Source organism: Anser brachyrhynchus, assembly GCF_964034855.1.
Source record: "Anser brachyrhynchus genome assembly, chromosome: 5".
Lineage (NCBI taxonomy): Eukaryota > Metazoa > Chordata > Aves > Anseriformes > Anatidae > Anser > Anser brachyrhynchus.
Window position 1 is genome coordinate 53916233 of NC_137699.1, and position 19171 is coordinate 53935403.

Genomic DNA, 19171 nt, shown 5'->3' on the forward strand with positions numbered 1-19171 from the left:
CCCAAGAGCTGTAGTATAGTTTGGGATGTGGGATTTCTATACAGACAGTAGTCTTTTCTTCTAGTTGTTATTTTCATCCCACTGATAAAAGACTATGGCTTCTCTCAGGAAAACATTCAAATGTTAGGTTTGAAGATTGAGCCCTGGCTGTCAACTGAACTGGGACCTTGGTGGTGCTCCTCTCCTTAGTGTGCAAAACCGCTTGTTGTCTCCTCTCAATAGGAAGCAATCAGTGGTGCAGAAGCCCATGAGCAGGATTGATTTCATGTGGGTGGAAATTAGTGAGTTCCATCTTGTGTTTTCAGGAAACCAGAGTAGTCCCAGGCACTTGAAATGTGTTAATAGAAACATATTCACTTTTGACCAGCTAGGTATTTTTGAAACTTGGTTGAAATTAATAATTATTTTCATTTACTGATCAAATTTTAATCTTCAATTCTCACTTTATTTTAGGGAAGCAGATATTTAGCAGCAAAAACGAATTTAGGATCAGCGCACTGAAGTTTCACCCTACAGATTCAAATATTTTTGTTTGTGGAGGGTTCAGCCCAGAAGTTAAAGCTTGGGATATAAGGACTTGTAAGGTAATGGATTTTTTTTTTCTCTTGTAGGATGTTTCCTAGGTTGAATGTGCTATGTATTACTAAGCTGCTAGATGGTCTTTCAGTGAAATGTTATTCGTAAGCATTTTGCATTTGTCATTGATTGTATTGCCATATGTTGATACGAACCTTTATAATGTTTTTGAAGCACAAAGAGGAACATTGTACACACAACAAACATGATTTTTTTTGGCTTTATAAATACGGGTAATGTATAGTTGAATTAAATTAAGCCAATAGCTTGCTTCTTTTTTTCTTTTTTTCTTAATATTTATTTTTAAAAAAGGCAGTTGTGTAACTAGGAAGCTCTTTAAGCCGTTACACATAGGTGAGGGTGTGTGCACCTGTATCTCTTGCACAGAAACCTGGAGTAATTTTCTATGCATGAAAGGCCATGCAGAGGCATATATGGTCTTTGCCTTTACTTTATCCTGAACCACGCAGAACAGCATGCTCCCATCTGTCCTTCAGAGTTCAGGTAAGACCAGAACTGTACTGTTCACCAAAAATGGAAGCATAAGCCAGGCAGACATCCACGTGCACAGAACAGCTCAAAGAGCAGCAGTGACTGTAAAGTGAGTAGTTCTTTGTTTTCCTTTGATTTTCTATGTGGGTAGAGCCTGCTCGTCATAGTTAGCCATCTGTTTGCTCTTGAGGATGGCAGAAGGGATCTGAAGAAGGTAAGATTGCTTAACCGAACACTGTCTCTCACCTTGATGCACTAAACAGCATAATAGGTGAGGGATGCAGGTAGATATTTCAGGTATGAGAGCTCTAACATGAGCTATTATGGGAGTTGCTCTATTAAGGAAATACAGTGTTCTTGTGCAATCAGCAACTTGGTTCCTGTGCTGCAATTGTTCCTTTGGATTTATCTCTGGTGTTTGAGAAACAATTCAGACTGTGTGGTGTGACTTTTTATTAATAATTGTGTAGGTTCTATACCTTAGGCTTCCGTTACATGAACAAGTTATTAAAAGAACATTAGTATGTACATATCCAGAGTGCCAAGTCTGAGGCTACTCTGAAAATAAATTTAATGAGAGTTTCAGAGTTACACCATCAGTGGGAAAACCTTTGTAAAAAGTGTGATGGAATTTATTCCATGCATACTTGTATGATGAGCCGTTTTCCTTGATAAAGGATATGAAGAAATACTTGAAGCGCAGTTCCATGACAAAAGATAATTGTAGTTTTAGTTTGCAAAATAGTAAATACATATTATAAAGAATACCTACGTAACTTTAAAAAAGCTATGAGACTTTCCATAGTAATTCTTCTCTCCTTATTCCTGTCTTTCACTGGTATACAGTATTCTGGTATTGCCACTAAAGTGATTTTGGTGTGCTGTGTTTATCATAGGCAATTTACGGAACATTGGAGTATGTATCACACAAATGGAAAATAATACCAGTTCAAAGGGTGTTCATTTCAAATGGTCAGAGGTCACCCTGTAAATGTAATGTAGGAAAAAATCATTATTTTTTTTCCTGTCAGGATGCTGGAAAAGAGAGACTAGAGGAAGTCTTCTTCAGCAGTGTCAGTGGTTTCATAGTGTGCAGATGAAATAGAGAGTACAATTTTTCTTTCCTGAGACTCTTATAACAGTAGATTTTAATTGTGAGGAGGGGTTGCAGTCTGTGATTGAAACCTTAGCTGTCCTTTTTAACATGGAGAAGCCATAGAATGTCATGTTAGGATGAATTTCCTTTAAAAAATATTTCAGGAACCAAATGGATATAATCTTTTTAAAGCTTAAAGATCGCTGACTGTAGTGTTAAATTTGAGATATTTTATCCTAGTCAAGTAGAAGATGGCAGATATGGGTGACAAAGTATTCCTTATGAAATTTTCTAACTTGGTGCAACAAACTTTCCGGTAAATGACATTGTAGTTATACACAAAGTCAAATGACAGAGTGGTTGTCTACAAAGCTAGAGACATCCTTTACTTCACCACCTGTTGTTTCTTTATGATGGATATTACGTCTTTGACTGTCTGAAAATCCTGCAAAGATGATTTTTCTCTAGATTTGAAATCAGCTGTGACTGATGAACATGTTCCTGCCAAAAAATGGCAATACTTCCAGCTTGCATATGTCTAAGGTGCCCAGTCTCTACAGATGGAAAATGGTAACTGCCTGTTTCTACAGTACAAACAGTACAAATGGCCAACATGGTATGCTGCAAAAATGTGCCTGCCTGGAAGGTAGCTCCCTGGTGGAGACAGCTATGGAGGAATATGGTGAGAAATCTTTCACAGATGGTAGGGGACAGTCTCAAATAGTGGTAGTGGAGAAGGCACTTCACTTTCAAGGAAATAAATAGAAGAATCTTTTACAATGGATATTGACAGCCAAGGGTTATGCTTAAATAATACTTTTTACAGCAATTCTGATGCCAGAGATTGTGATGAAAAGATTTGAGCCTATGCTGAAAGACTATGCTAAATTGGCATTGGCTCAAGTAGAAGTAAAGGGCTAGGCAGCAGATGTAAATGCTTGTGCTGAATAAGTTGGTTCTGAGTCATCTCTTGAGTCTGATGCTCTCCTATGGTCAATATCTCTGCCAATTCTTGGTATTCTGGTTGTGTCTTTGAATGGTGTAGTGTTGTTGCCAAGACAAATGGCTTGAAAAATTATTTTCTTCTTGGGTCCTTTTTCCTCTTTGTGAAAGTTCAGTGTCAATACTTTCTCATGGTACCTTGCAAAGTATCAAGCAGTATCTTATTCCAAGCAATGAAGACACTAGTTGTGTTAGTCACTTAAATAAAGCTGCTCCTTCCTGTTAGGCTTTAAATTCCAGTGCTTCAGCTCAGCCACAGCCCAGACTGTGCATTTATGTCTGTCAATCCTTTTTGTAGTTCAGGTTTGTGTAAACGTAAGCTCACAAAGCAGTTCTTTGTGAACAGGAGCAGCTACGGGACAGTGTGTACTTAACCCATGAAGAGGCTGCAGAGTAGCATGTCTACCAAGCTGTAATTGCTGTATGTTGCCAACCAGCTGATCTTGCTGTCCTCTAGAAGACATCCCCATCAGATATATGCATCTACTTGCTACAAGACTGCAGGTTGCTGATTGACAAGGGGCAGTTTGATTGCCTGGGAGTCTTCTCAGTGAAACTGTTCCTGGAAAGCAACAGGAGAGGAGAAATGCAATCGTGTCCCTCACTGAAGAACAGCATTGCTAGAACAGAGAGAAGGCAAGTGGAGAAGTGTATGACATGTTTTACATGAGAGATTATTGCAGTAAGAAGCAGACGGATGAGATGGAGATTACAGTGGAAGATGAAGAGATAGGGGCTGATGTGCAATGTGAGGTATTGACTTACTGAAGGCAAAGAAGGCAAAGTAGTAAACCCATACTGATAAACTGTAGACTTCAATATCATTTATATCTTCTGTAATTCTGAAAACAAACAAACAACAAGAAAAAACCTAACAGTAGCCTGGTTTGAGATGATGTTCTGATATATTTTAATTCTGGTAACTACTGTGTAAACTACATCTGGCAAAACTGTGGAGGAAAACTGCATTTTTCAGTACTTTACCACTGTCTAGTTATGAGAAATGAGATATGGCTGGAGTCACCTTTGTGTGGCTTGCGGAGGATGTGGAGGATGACATATAAGCTGCATGTACATCTGCATTCAGAGCCAGGAGTGAATGTCTTGGGTGACAGCATCTATAATTCATTTCCAGAGGACAAACACTGTTAAAGCCATTTATGTTCATACAGACTAGTAGAAGTGAAACATTAATATTTAACATTTTATTAATTTGACTATATGTTCACTCTCAAACAGCCCTCAGCTTTGCTGCTGATTAGGGAGTCCTTACGCTTTTTATGCTCTACTGCCCAACTGTGCTTTTTTTTTTCACCTCCTTACTTACTGATTTGGGTGTGATGCCTGTTTGAAATGGGTACAACGAGATAAGATATTTGTCTTTCCATGGGCCATCCCTTTTCTATGGGCCATCCCCTTTCCACTTTTTAATGCTGTTGCCCAAGTAGAGGCTGTACTCAAAGTTGTTGCATTATGATTTTTTCTTTTTGACTGAGAGCATCGCTGTTGTCATATGCCTGGTTGCATGCTGTGAAGTCCTTTGATCCCATTTTATAATGTGATTTCTCAGAAATCTGTGGCCATGCTACTATGTACAACAAAATTAAGACTAGTAGAATAATGCATTTTTTTTTCTCAGTGGCTGACTGTACATTTCTGTTTATAATGCTTAAGCTCCTGCTTTAAAACCTGCTGTAAAGGACTGCTTGAACTCAGGAATGCAAACCTTGTTTGCCTCTAACTGCAGGACACTGCAGTGCTCAGAGTAAGCTTCTGTAAGCTGGTGCTAATGAAGAGATAAAGGAAACATCCCACCACACTACAAAGAAATATTTTACTTTCCAAGAGGACAAACAAGTGAATGAATGTTTATTCCCATAGGTAAAATAGGAAAGCTTTAAGCTTGGTAAAACAAAACAAAACAAAACCACCCATCCTGTTTCTTTTGTACAGAGCCTGTATTTGTTGTTCTTGGGAAGTTTTAAAAAGCTGTTACCTGCTTTGTTCACTAGGAAACAATTATATTCTTGCAGAACATCATTAGTCAGAAAACTAACCAATTAAGCAGTGCATTAGGAGTATTAATTTTAATAAATAATAGCAGTGTTTCATCACCTTAGAAAGTGGATGGTGTGGGTTTAGCTTGGTAACAGATATTGATGTATTTTTTGACATGTTACTTTGAAAACAATGAAGTTCTGTGTGTACTGTGCCTGACTAAAGTAGCAGTGTAGCCCACTCTCATCCTATGAAATATTTCCAAAGGAGGGAGGGAGCTTCTCTTGCCCTTTGTTTTCCCCATTTAAGGTATCTGTAGCTCAGCAGAGGGTGTAGACTGTTAGGCATTGAATTTTGTATTGGCTCTAAAAATGTGGTTTGATTTGAAGAACTGGGTTTGTATGCATACTGAGTGAATGTCGAAGATCAGAACTGAGTAGAGAAAAGGGGAAAGACATCAAACTCTGATTTTGTTGGTTTTGGCTTCTTCTTGCAGAATGGTGAGTATCGCATATGCATCATTACTACAAAATAATGTAGTTATATTTCAAACTCTCAGCTGCAGAACAGTATGTTGGTTAGGCATGAATCATCACTCATCAGTATCTAATGTCTGCTTCTTTTTGTGGAATTTCAATGGATCCTTCAGGTATTCCTGTTTCTGTTGTTACCTTTATTCACAAACTGCAAACAGCTTGCTTTCATTCTTTTCTATCTTACACGCTTAAGGTCATGTTCAAGATTGGATAAAGTGTACTGCCCAATATGTTGAAATTTATCCTGTTCTAATGAGTGCATTTTGCTCTTAGCTAAAATAGATGTCTGAGGTGTCTTGCCACTTAGTTTCTGTTTTGATGCAAACATCCTTAATATCGTTCAAGTGCTTTCACCCTAATTTGTTAAAATATTTTCTTTGGTATTCTTACTGTTATAAGTTTCCAGTAGCTTTTGTCCTGTTTTGCATCTTTTTTTCAAGTGTTTTAACCTGTCATTTAGCTTGGAACAATGGTGTGGGTGAAGTCATAATTCTCTTTGTTCCCATCATCATACTCCTGATAGCAATAGCCTTTTTAGGCCTTGCAGCATATTTTGTCAATACAATAAGCATCCTAAACTCACTGCATGTTGAAAACACAATTTCAGCATTCGTTGGTAATTCAGTTCCAGAGGCCATCCTTTAGAATGCACTCCTGTGTTTTAACAGGCTGTCTTCTTGCAGCCTATGTATAGCAAAACAATCATATTTCAGGAAAAGGGGGAATTTTTGTTGGAAATTCAAAGAAAAGTATAAAGCATCAAAGAGATGGAGAGAATGACTACTAAAAAACTATTGTCCAATTACACATATATATATATGCAGTGATTCAGATGAGCTCTCCTATGCCATTGTGCCACATCAAAGATTTCTGCTGATGGAAAATGAAATAGAATAACTGATAGTGGTGTATTGCCAATTTACTAATTCTGATATCTCATTTTGATTTTGGCTGGCAGCTGATTTTTAACAGGAATGTAAATTTATGAGCATAAATTGCTAGTATTTATTCATGTATTGAATGTGCTATAAAAATTGTATTTTTAAGTCTCAATGAAAATGTATGAAGATCTACTTGAGGCTTTCTTTCAGCTATTAAAACATCGAGAAATGTAGAGTAGGCTATTAATCAGAAACAGATATAAAAAAAGACATTGCTATCCTTGTTCTGTTGAGCAAATAGGCAAAATGATTTCAAATGTAACTTTGGATATTGAGCAAGATAAAGAATGGAAGAACAATAAGAAAGTCAAAATCTTCAAGATAAAGCTAAGCATAGAAATGAATGGCTGGAACAGCTTGTTAACTGCTCAGTGAAATGTAAAGTATACAGGCATCTCAAAATTATAGAGACAAGTAATCAAAGCCTGAAAAAAAAAAGAATAAAGAAGAATAAAGGAGGCACTTGAATAGAAAGTAGAGATTTATTACAGTGTTATTTGTTTGTATTAAACCTAGTTTTGTCTCTCTGGAGATGAGATTATTCTGGAGGCCTTATATTGCTGTATAATGGATTGATGATGTTTATGGAATACTTGGAAAATGTTTTTAGAAGCTTTATGAAAAGACTGGAAAACTCGGAAGTGTGTGTTAAAAAATGTATAAATAAAAATAATAAAACAATGCAGAACTCTGCAGTGCCAACTGAGGAGGGAGCATCATATTGGACAGCCTCCATGGGACCTCTGCACTTGAGATCTGAACTTCGAAAAACCCTGTAAAAGGAACCACACAATAATACTGAGACCCTAAAGTACTTATGTATTTTAAAGGTATTAATTTTCACAGAGCTGTAGAATAATGTCTTAAGATGTTCAGCACAAGCCAGTTGCATTACACAGTCACTCTGTTTTGACTGCTCTACATTAGTTTTTCAGTCTGGAGACAATATATATTCCAGCATTTTATTCTACCTGAAATTTTAATGTTCCTTGAAATACCAAGGAGAGCAAAAGGTTGAGACGTGTATCATTTAGCTCAGCATTTAAGGACTTCTTTGTGTTCACAAAAGAAAGTAAGATTACATCTATTTTTATTAATTTGGGTTTGTAGATTACACAGTTGTAATATCAGAACAAGACTACAACTGTAGTTGTACTGATACTACTTTTAAAGGAGCTAAAGTTCCTTATATCATGAGTGAATTGTCTGACTGAATAGAAAGGATTCATTTACATGTGCCAGCAAACGTGTGTATATTATAAAGCAAGGATGCTGTTAGCTCTTCTGAAAGGAACTCATATCTGAATGTATTAATTTAAGTTTTCTGAATGTATCCATTCAGAAACACTTTGGAGATTTTGCAAATTTTACCTGTTAAGTGTCAAAGTGCTGTTTCAAAGGGATAAACCCATTTTTTGATTCATTTACTCTGACATAGTCAAAAAGAAGGCACACAGATATATATCTTTAGATCTACATTAATCTCCTTAATAGCAACCATGTGCTCAGTTTCACATGCTGTATAAGACAATAAAAGTTAAAACAACCTGATAAAAAATCAAAAAGGCCAAGAGGAAGTGAGAAGTTTATGCTGATGCCATTTTACACAGCTGGGAAAAGCAATATTCTCCATGTTAAGGGAAGTTTCATTTTCTTATCCCTATAACTTTCCCTTTATTCCACAAATCCCACTGAAAGTGAACATATTTAAAACATTTTTTTACCACTTGCATTGGCATGCTGGTATTAAACTTTCTCGGTAAGTTTTCCCAGTAGTTTTTCCCACTTTTCATAGTACTTAATTTCATTAAGACCAATCAAAATCTTGCCTGGTTTTTATCTGCATGAAAGTTCCCTAAAAATAATAAACAATGAACCTGAAGGCCACCAAAAGAAAAATACGGGCAGCCAACATTAAGCAACCCTTTTACTGACATACAAGACTGCTCAGATTCAAAAAGAAAGTATGGTTAACATTGCTAACAGCAGCTATAAATCTAAGAGAATTAATATAGAGATGTCTTCATCCACCATGAGCATAAAGAAAGTGTGAAGAAAGGTTTGAGCTAATTCCAGTTGAAATAGTTTCAGTTACTTCCTTGGTCATATTGTCCTTTCAATATTCAAAGCTGAAGCAAAGGCACAAGAATTACTACTTCTAGAAACAACCCAGTTCTCTGTGCTGTGCTTTGCACCCTGTTGAGCTAAGCCAGATAAATAAAAACAACACAGCTGTTGCTCACCCTGCTTGATTTATACTTTTTTTGCTTTGCCTCGCCCCTTTCCCAGGTGATTGGTTGGGGGCCAGGTGGGCCTAATGGTATGTAAGCTGCAGGTGGCGGTTTAGGGAGCTCCTTCTCCCTGAGCTGCTCCTTGGGGGGTAAGTGCTTTGTTTTTCCTTCAGCTAGTTGCATCGTTCTTTATGTGGGTCAGAGTGTATGGGCTGATGTGTTTCCAAGTTGAGAGAGGTAAGCATGTCTTTTTGAGGTAACAACTAGTAGGATCTTTTAGAGTAAAGCAAGCTATATAGTAGTAGGTGCCGTTACTGCATGCAGTTCTACTTCAGGCGAGTAATTTTTAGAGCACGCTTATGGATAGGAAGGTGATGTTACTCTCCTTTTTCTGCTTTGTGGTTCTAGGTCTCTTATGATTTTTGCAGAATTAGGGGGCTTACTGTGAATGTGACCTTATGCCTTCAACTGTATGTCAAATATTATCCAAATTACAACCTTAGTGTTAAAGTGATGGAGCAAGGTTTAGGGGAAATGTGTCATCCAAGTTCCCTGTGCCAGTGAGTATCTGAAAACAGCAGAAGTAGGCATGTAAGGTGTAGTCTTTTTCAGGGTTAGGGACGGTTTCTTATATTTCTGGAGCTTTTTTCTGCTGATTTGTTGGCTGTAGAGTCTTTAGACTTTGTAGCCTTCTAGATTTTAAGTGCTTGGAATTCCCTTAGAGGGATATTTAGAAAAAAAAAAAACCCACAAAAAAAACCCACCTCCCAGCCAACATGGGTTCATGAGGGGTAGGTCCTGCCTAACAAATTTGATTTCCCTTTATGATAAGATCACCCATGTAGTTGATCAAGGGAAACCAGCTGATGTGATCTTTTTGGACTTCAGCAAAGCTTTTGACACTGTTTCCCATAAGATCCTACTGGACAAAATGTCCAGCATACAACTAAACAAAAACATCATATGATGGGAGAGCAATTGGCTGACAGGCAGGGCTCAAAGAGTTGTGGTAAATGGGGCCACATCAGGCTGGTGGACAGTCACTAGTGGGGTCCCTCAAGGCTCCATTTTAGGGCTAGTCCTCTTCAATGTGTTTATAAATTATTTGGATGTAGGACTAGAAGGTGTTTTGAGCAAATTTGCCGATGACACCAAACTTGGAGGAGTTGTGGACTCGGATGAGGGTGGAAAGGCCTTGCAGAGAGATCTGGACAGATTGGAGAGCTGGGCAATCACCAACCACATGAAGTTTAGTAAGAGCAAGTGCCAGGTCCTGCACCTGGGACGGGGCAACCCTGGCTATACGTACGGACTGGGCGACGAGACGCTGGAGAGCAGCCCCGCAGAGAGGGATCTGGGGGTTGTGGTTGACAGCAAGTTGAATATGAGCCAGCAGTGTGCCCTGGCAGCCAGGAGAGCCAACCGTATCCTGGGGTGCATCAAGCACGGCATTGCTAGTCGGTCGAGGGAAGTGATGGTCCCGCTCTACTTTGTGCTGGTGCGGCCTCACGTTGAGTACTGCGTGCAGTTCTGGGCACCACAGTACAAAAAGGACGTAAAACTGTTGGAGAGTGTCCAGAGGAGGGCGACGAAGATGGTGAATGGCCTAGAGGGGAAGACATATGAGGAGCGGCTGAGGTCACTGGGCCTGTTCAGCCTGGAGAAGAGGAGGCTGAGGGGAGACCTCATCGCAGTCTACAGCTTCCTCATGAGAGGGAGTGGAGGGGCAGGTGCTGACCTATTCTCTTTAGTCACCAGTGATAGGACCCGAGGGAATGGTGTCAAGCTGAGGCAGGGGAGGTTTAGGCTGGACATCAGGAAGAGGTTCTTCACTGAAAGGGTGGTCACACACTGGAACAGGCTCCCCAGGGACGTAGTCACTGCACCAAGCCTGTCTGAATTTAAGAAGCGTTTGGACTGTGCATTTAGTCACCTGGTCTAAAATTTTGGGTAGACCTGTGCGGTGCCAGGAGTTGGACATGATGATCCTTATGGGTTCCTTCCAACTCGGGATATTCTATGATTATAGTTTGATTGATGAAACTCTTAATATTTTGTAAGCATTTAGGAGCTCCTTCTTTTTCATATGGAACTTTAAAGTTAGGGAAGTTAACTTTTCTGGGGGTCTCTGCTAAAAATGGAGGAATAATTTATGCTGCTGTTGGATGTAGTCAGTTTTTAAAACTCTTGTCTATTGATGTTCTTGTGCTTTGACTCATAAACCAGCAAGGCCTGTTGGAGATTTGGGAAGACCTATGTGCTACAGCTGTCACAACAGAAAGTCCTGAAGTAGCACCATGCAGTAATCTGGAGAGGGAATAAGTGAAAGATGACAGGCCTGTGGCTCTCCTTCTTTATAATTATGAACTTTCAGAAATATTCTAGGCCTCCATAAATGCAAATTCACTGCTTATGTTAAACAAGGAGGTAGAAAGAGAAAGGGATTCAGGCAGGAGACACACAGAAATATGACCTGTCACAGAAAGGAAAGATTAGTTAAAGATATAGGAAAAAGTGAAATAATAAAATTTTGTAGGAGTTCAGGGATGGTAGATTGTGCAAAGCTTACTTGATATCACTCTAAATTTATTTGGTGCTCTTTGATAGAACATTTAGGTAAGCTGTAGAAGGCAGAGACTAACCTAAGTATTGTAAATGAGCATCGTTCCAGAAACATGCTAACAAAATCATGTATAATAAAGAACTAGAATATCATGAAGAAGAAATAGCACTAACTTATTAGAAATGAGATAAGTAAAAAAGAATACGAAGGTCCAGTCTTTTGGGCTTAATAACCATTTTGTTAAGAAGGTTTCAAAAAGGATGAATACGAAATCAGTTGGTTGCAGTGATAGACAAATTTAATGAAAATTTAGAGTTGGAGATGTATACAAATTCCCACTTTTGAAATTTAGACCTTATAAAATATAGAATAAATTAACTAGAAAAATGGTGAAAATTGTGATTTTGAGCTTCTAAAATAAGACTGGAAATGTACTGCAGAGTTTTTATGATTAACAAAGGCCAAGGTAGATGTTGTTAAAATTTTGTTTTTGTTTATTTCCAATCTTGTTTTTCTCTGGATTGAGCACTGCTTAGCCACAAAATTGCAACTATCATCTACAGCTTTATGTTTAAAAAAAAAAAAAGGAAAAAAAGATTCTCTTTAGTATTGTTGATGTATTTCTTGATACTTGAATTTATAAAGAGATAAGCCCGAGTCATTAAAGCATAGTTTAAAAATCTAATAAATATAGAGTGCAAGTGCAGTGCATTTGTTTCCTTGGAAACATTCTATTGCAACTTCTTTAAGATGAGATGCAGTCATTTTAAGTAGCTTGTATTTAGGAGACCTAATGAATTTGTCTCTGGATAGCATATAAATATGAAAAAAGGCTGTAGAAATTGGTGGAACAACTTGTACTTCTGGTTTCTATAGAAACAGCTAATATATTGTCATGTACTGATGGTATTATGAAGAACAATGTAATTAAAATAGGATCATTTATTTGGTGCATTAGAAAACTGAAGTTATTCTTTCACTGTCAGAGAAAAATCTTTACTGAATCTATGGATAAAAAGTTCAAAGAAAGATGATGTCGGTACATTTTTACAAGCATAATTACGTATGCTTTTAAATGTTAATATTCAAGGGTCCTTTCTGAGTATGCAGGCACATACATGAGCACTGCTGCTGTGTTTACTCCTGTTGTGGTGCTGTCATGGATCAGAACTGTAGACCTGTCTGTGCATGCAATCTCTCTGGCACAACTGCTCTTTGAGACTGAAATGGGCCAAGAACTGGCCAAGAACAACAAATGCTTCTTTCTGGAGAGTAAGTATTCACAACGTTGGGAAGTTCTGGTTTCAGTCCATTTCTAGACGAATTTTAAACAAGCACAACAGCAGCCACTCACTGGGCATTAAAAAAAAAGAGTATGAAAGCACTGCAGACTTATTTATCAAGATTTCCAGTAATAGTTACTCAGGACTTTAAAATTTGTGGTTTTGGGACTTCCTACACCACCAATGTGGTCTTTGTCTTTCATAGCTTGCTTTGAGTTTTCACACTGTGAAATTTTGTTCTTGATTTCTTTATTTTTGATGTTGACAACATAAACATGGCACACTGTTTGCATGGGACCACCTCTCATGTTATACACACCAGTCTTATGTTAAAATACTTTAAAGAACATAAAACTACAACAAGTTTGATCTTCCTGTCTATGCTATTACCGTGGATTTTGATTAAAACAGCCACTGTAGCTTTTAGATGGAGATCAGAAACATAAATTGTGTTTGTCAATAGTCATGGCTTTGTTTTGAATTTATTACTGTAAAGCAAATAGTAGTTATGTGGCTCAACACCTTACTCCTATCAGTTCAACTGATTTATTTTGTAATAAGTATTATTTTCTCTCAACACAACACCTTACACTGCAGTGGAAGAAATGCTTTTATTCTGTGCAAAATGAGCTTTCTTTTTAGTTGAAGCATGCTTTTTATTCCTTGTATTGCAGTAGTACAGTTTCGCAAATGAAACTTAAATCAGTTGCCCATTGCATTACCCAACGTGCCAGTAGGAAGAGGCAGTTTCATGCCAAAGCCCTCAATCTAAGAAGCTAAGCCAAGAAGAATAAGAAAAAAAATACGGTCATTTCACAGGTTGGAAACCACTGCGCTGGCTGATCAATGACATTTTCCGTGACCTTCCAGATTGCCTGTAGTCCTCCTAGATTTGTTGTGAGACCTTACTTCCAGATTCTCAGGGCAGTGGGTGTGCAGGCACATTTCTTTCTTGTCTAAAGCCGGAGGGGACTTGAGGGAAGCGAAGTGCCGGTGGGTGGTGGGTGACCAGCGATGCTGGGGACAGCGCCGGGTGCTGAAGTGCTCGTATGGATGCTCTGAGCTTTCCTGAGAAGCAAAAGGCACTGCCTATGCTTTGTGCGGAGATGTATTATAGGACATCCACACGAAACATGTACCTTGAATTCAGCATCACAGCATGCTTCTCAAATCACCAGAGCCATAAGAATCTATTTGAAACTGATTTAATTTGCCTAAATTACCTTTCTTGTTGAATGCCTGCAGCCATGAACTCTTTCTGTTGTAAAGAAGCTTTATTATTATCTTGGCTTTTGTTGACACCAGAAACTATTAGGCCTTCTTTTTGAAAGGATTTCATTTATGTCCAGAAAGTGCTTCAATTGAACAAGTGGATTGTGGTTTTCCAGTGCTTATGGGTGATAAATCTGCAAATAGAAAAAGAGCAAAAGCTGTTATTAACAAACTAAAGCCAGCAGGGTAGGAAAACTCATGCTTTCCCGAAGTGAGTTCCTCAGGCATGTCATGAATTAATTGTCTAAGGTAGAACAAAACAGGTTTAATTGTGAGTACTTTTCAGGGCAGGGGTGTTGCAATTAGTTATTTTTGAAAGCCATCTTTATGGAGGAATTTAAATACTATGTATACCAAGTTTTCAGCTGCTTTTCAAAGTGTTAATTTATTGTTCTCTGAGTCAGTTCTTACTATGTGGTTTGGTGATTAAACAGCATAGTTTTTTCTGAGGAACATGTCAAGGTATAGAAAAAGATAGTATTTTATACTAATTATTTTATACTAATTTTTGTGGACGTTTTTTCTGAAACAGTGTGAAGTTGCACAGGGTAATTTGGTTGGATATCTTACTGACTAGCAGACAAGCAGATATATTTAATAGTTAGCAGTGAAAATGTTTAAATTGATAGTGGGAGTTTAGGTAACAGCCCTACAGAATTTGAGCAAAACTTAAGAAGTATGCTTACATTGCCATCTTCACAATTTCTTCCTGCTCCAAAAGGTGTTAAAGCAAGGCCCCAAACTAACCCCAAACAGTGCTGGACAGTGTATATATGGGTTATACATACATATATGTCACAAGGGTTTTTCTAGAGGCTTCACGTAGCTGAGGACCAAAGCAGTATGTCTGAGTTTGTTCCATCTTTAAAAGAAGGAAATAATAAAGAATCACTACTTTGAATCACTGTTTAGGACTTTTATTAATATCTTTTATTACTCTATATTGTTGTTTTACATTTCCTGGAATGAACTGACCTTCATTTCTGCCTCTTCTGTGTTCCATTGCTTCATGTCTGTGCTTCTCTGCTCTTCCCAGCTGGAACTTGTCACCTCTGTGAAGGTACTTCACAGAGTAGCTACTTCTTCCCCTGTATAGGGGTGGTAAAGCACCCCTCTGCCTTTGTGTTCCATCCTCACAATTTGCATTTATTTCAGTTCTCCTGCAATTCCTACAGCTGTCAAATTTTTGTATGGTATTCCATTTTGCATTCCAGGCAGCCGTTATAGATCAGGTATATTTGCTTTTACTTTTTTTTTTTGGTTCCTATGAAATAGCTTAATTTTCTACTTTTCTAATGAACTATGTGCTTCTTTTTATAACTCAGTGAAGAAATAGATATGCATGGTGATTTCTCCATAGACAAAGTGGAGGCTATAAATATGCAAATATCAATTTTGGCTTTACAAAGTTTAATTGCTTTGTATATTATGCAGATTCCTAGGATGAAAAATATGACATGCAATAACACAGTTGTATATTCTGTATCTTAAAAATGGAGGCAGATTGCTGAGAAGTGTGCCAGTTTTTTTCGTTCTACAGGTTTACATCTTGTTGATGTTATTGCTGTGTGTGTAGAGTGCTTGCATGACCAAGGTTCTTCACTGAGTGCAAACATCATGTTTCCAAAGTACATTTCACAGAGCCTGTGAAAAGCACTTGGAACAGCTGCTGCCTTACTTCTGCATGCTGAGATCACAGGAAGCAGAGCTGGAAGGGACCTCAGGAGATCATCTAGTATCTCTGTACCCTACAGCAGGATCAGGTAGTTCTGACCATTTCCAAACACTCATAGATTTTGATCTTGAGGCAAGGAATTGAGAAGTTCTCACATTGTTTGATATTGTAAATTATTTTTCTTTTATTGTTTAAAGTGTAAAACTGTTATAATCCAGGATATTTCATTGCAGTACCTGTTTTTTCTTCTAAAAATGCCTGTGCTTACAGTACCTATGCAAACTCAGTAGCCACGTACTGTTACAGGTATAAGACTGGCACTGAAATGTCTCACAAGTTAAGAACCATTTCAGTATAATACTCCATGCAGTCTCTGTGCTCAGTTGGTATTTCTGTGAGGTTGCAAGAAGGACTAACCTCTGAACACCCTGTTGGAAGTGAAGGCTGCTATGTTTTAGCTATCTTGGAGAGAAAGATTTAGATATGAATAACTAAGAGTCTTTTGGTGTCCTAGTTTTAAGGATCAGAATATTCAGAGATGGACTGCTTTGATCTGGCCACTTGCCTTGAAGTCTCTCTTCATTGGAGGTAAATCAGAGAAAAGGAAGCAAGGTATTGATTTGTAAGATTCAAAGTAGACAACAGATGCAGAATTTCATGAAGAAAGGTAGAAAGAAAGGACATTCAAATTATTCATATATTCCTTAGAATACTTCAAAATCTGTCTCACATCTTAAGATCCAACTCACAAGCTGTTAAAATATTCAGAGTCCTGTGGCTGAGGATCCATTTCTGCATGCATCCAGGACTCTGTGGTATAAGTCCTAAAAGAGGATCTCGACTTGGGAACTCTGATATTTTTGATTTGGAAAGTGGATTTGGGAGCTTTGGTATTTGCTTTTATTGCACAAACTTCTTTAGAGACCGACCATGTGCATTAATTACGAAATTGGAGCTAGTGCACGAGGCACATTATTTACTCCTGAGCTCAGATGTACTTTGAAGTGTTGATGACTCTTTCCCTGCTGTCTTCTGTTCTTGGCAGAGTGGCAGCAAAAGCAGCAGCAGAGGCTGCCTCATGCCAGAGCCTTTGGTAGGTGGATGAGGTAGGAGTCCCTACAGACAAAGGCAGCATGCTTGCAGAGTCCGTAAGCACCGAACTGCTTGACAGCAGCACTCTTGTCACCACCATCCCCTCCTCTGGCAGCACTTTAGAAGAGCAGGCTCTGCTTGTTTTTTTTCTTTTTTTTTTTTTTTTTTTTCAGGAGAGGGTGTCAGATTGAGCCCTTAATAGAGTGAGCTGTCCTCTGCAGTGGTGAAGAAGGCGCTTCGGCAGAGCACGTCCGTAGGTGCCTCCTGGGCAGTTCCTCACCCAATGTGTGAGCTTCCCTGCACAGCAGCTTGGGACTGGGAGAGCGTCCTGAATCATCCAGTTTACTCGTCTGTTTACTCTTACTGTGATTTATAATTAAGTCTAGAATGATCCACGAGAGTATTCACTTCTTGCAGTGTCCTTTAAGTTGCAAATCCCCACTAACCCTAGTTGCTTTCCTTTCTCTGGCTTTATATAACTAGCTGAAGATTTTGAGAGCAAGAGGACTGAAAACAAACTTCTGACATTTCCTGGAAGGAGAGCTCCTCAGACTCATCCTCAGAGTGCACTGAGTTCGTAAAATAGAAGGGAGCTTGTGTAGACCCAGCTCCACAGCATTGTGTAATCTAAAACTCTTTTTGGATCTAACTCTAATTCCTTAAGAATTTATAACAGAATCGGAAGTATACATAAATGTAATATGTAAATTCTACAGACTGCTTTCTTTTATATCTCATGTAATTTTTCAGTGTGTGAACTATTTATATACATTACCAAACTACTTAATATGCTTCTACTTCAATTTTTAAAAATGATTTTTTTCCACATACTAAAATAATATATTATTGGTTGGAGATGTCTATGTTCTTGGTATTAATAGCTTATCATTCTCTGTGCAAAAATGAGAAACTTTCTTGTCTACTAGGTGACAAGAGTTTACAAAGCTGCAGTACAACAGACGTTGGATATACTCTTTCTCACTGAAGGAAAAGAATTTCTCACAAGCACGGATGCAGTAAGCCGGGACTCAGCTGATCGTACCATTATTGCATGGGACTTCGAAAGTGCTGCCAAAATCTCCAATCAGATTTTTCATGTAAGATTAACAGCTGTTATTGTTTGGGTCATGATACAGTATTTCATGCTTGTCAATAATGTAGAAAATAAAGCTGGAATGAGGGCTGTCGACAAACCGAGTTTTATATTTGCATAGTAATAGCAACCTGATACATGCGTATTGATATCTTGTATGGCATAATCACAGAGGCAAATTTTACTTTTATCAATACAGATACAGTGTTTCTCTCCGTAATCTGTCCAGACAAGATATTTAATGGACTAAATTTTCTAGAAAGGCTGACAGCTTCAAAGGAGGTTAGCAGATAATTCCAACTCCCTGGTTCTTTTCTGAAAACCCAAGTCTAATATACTATGTAATATAATATGATTGAATTGTATACAGATGCCTGTTGGCTGGAATGAACAGTTCTCTACTGACAAGGACATGCAGTAGATGATCTAATGGGTTTGTTTCATGTTTAATTTCCACAATCATGTCTTTGTCTAATATTAGATCTTGTATCTTCCTGAATAGGCAATAGGGGAAAAAAACAAAACCAAAAAACCACCCGTGAATAAATAAAGTACAGAACAGTCAGGTTCAGTATCAAGGCTGTTTTTCGAACAACCAGCCTTTCCCTCCCTGTCCTCTTCCAAACAAACAAACAACAAAACCCCACAGCCTACCTTCTCTGGACTAAAGTATCTCTGAACTGGACAATTTTCCCTCTTGTGCACTGAAAGCAAACAGAAAATGACAGCGATTTTGGTAAACTCTACTTCAGTTTTCTGAATGTCACATTTGAACCCTTCAAGATGGGAGAGAACTTGTGGACTCAAACAGATTATGTCCTGACAGGACTTCATCTATTGCTTATCTGCATTATCGAGTGAGTAGCTGAGCCCTAAAATAACCCACTACTACTGAATACCCAGCATAACAGCACAATTCACCTGCAGATTGTGTGGTGCTATCTGTTCCCTTCCTGTTAGACCCAGTTTCCCCCCAGCAGTATGCAGTGCACTCCTAACCAGGCATGGTGCCTAGTGCAGTTTTGGTTACTGTGCCCAATACTTTATGATACCCAGAACTGCCCAGTTCATCACTTCCAAACCATGTAACAAAATCAGTCTGATGCTCTTCCCATCCTGCTGCATAGCCCATTGTGTCCAGTAGTCACTGTCAGCCTGATGTCCTTCATGTGCAGATATTCTACAGCCAAAGCCCCCTTAATTTGTATTCAGGGCTTCAAAATTCAGCACCTTGTCTTTTGTTTAGACTGAAAATAGAAGAGGGGTTCTTTCGTGATTGGTTCGGACCTAGCTGAAATCTACCAAAACACGATAGATATTT

General features: G+C 38.3%; 1 protein-coding gene across 2 annotated transcripts in view; it reads left to right on the forward strand.

Annotated features, from left to right (window-relative positions):
- The window catches only part of WDR25 (WD repeat domain 25), a 65993-nt gene that overhangs the window by 45003 nt on the left and 1819 nt on the right, over positions 1 to 19171 (forward strand). For both annotated transcript variants that reach the window (XM_080593902.1, XM_080593901.1), the window contains exons 4-5: positions 454 to 584; positions 17684 to 17854. In XM_080593902.1, the coding sequence (XP_080450028.1) occupies positions 454 to 584; positions 17684 to 17854 (302 nt within the window). The remainder of the gene's footprint in view (positions 1 to 453; positions 585 to 17683; positions 17855 to 19171) is intronic.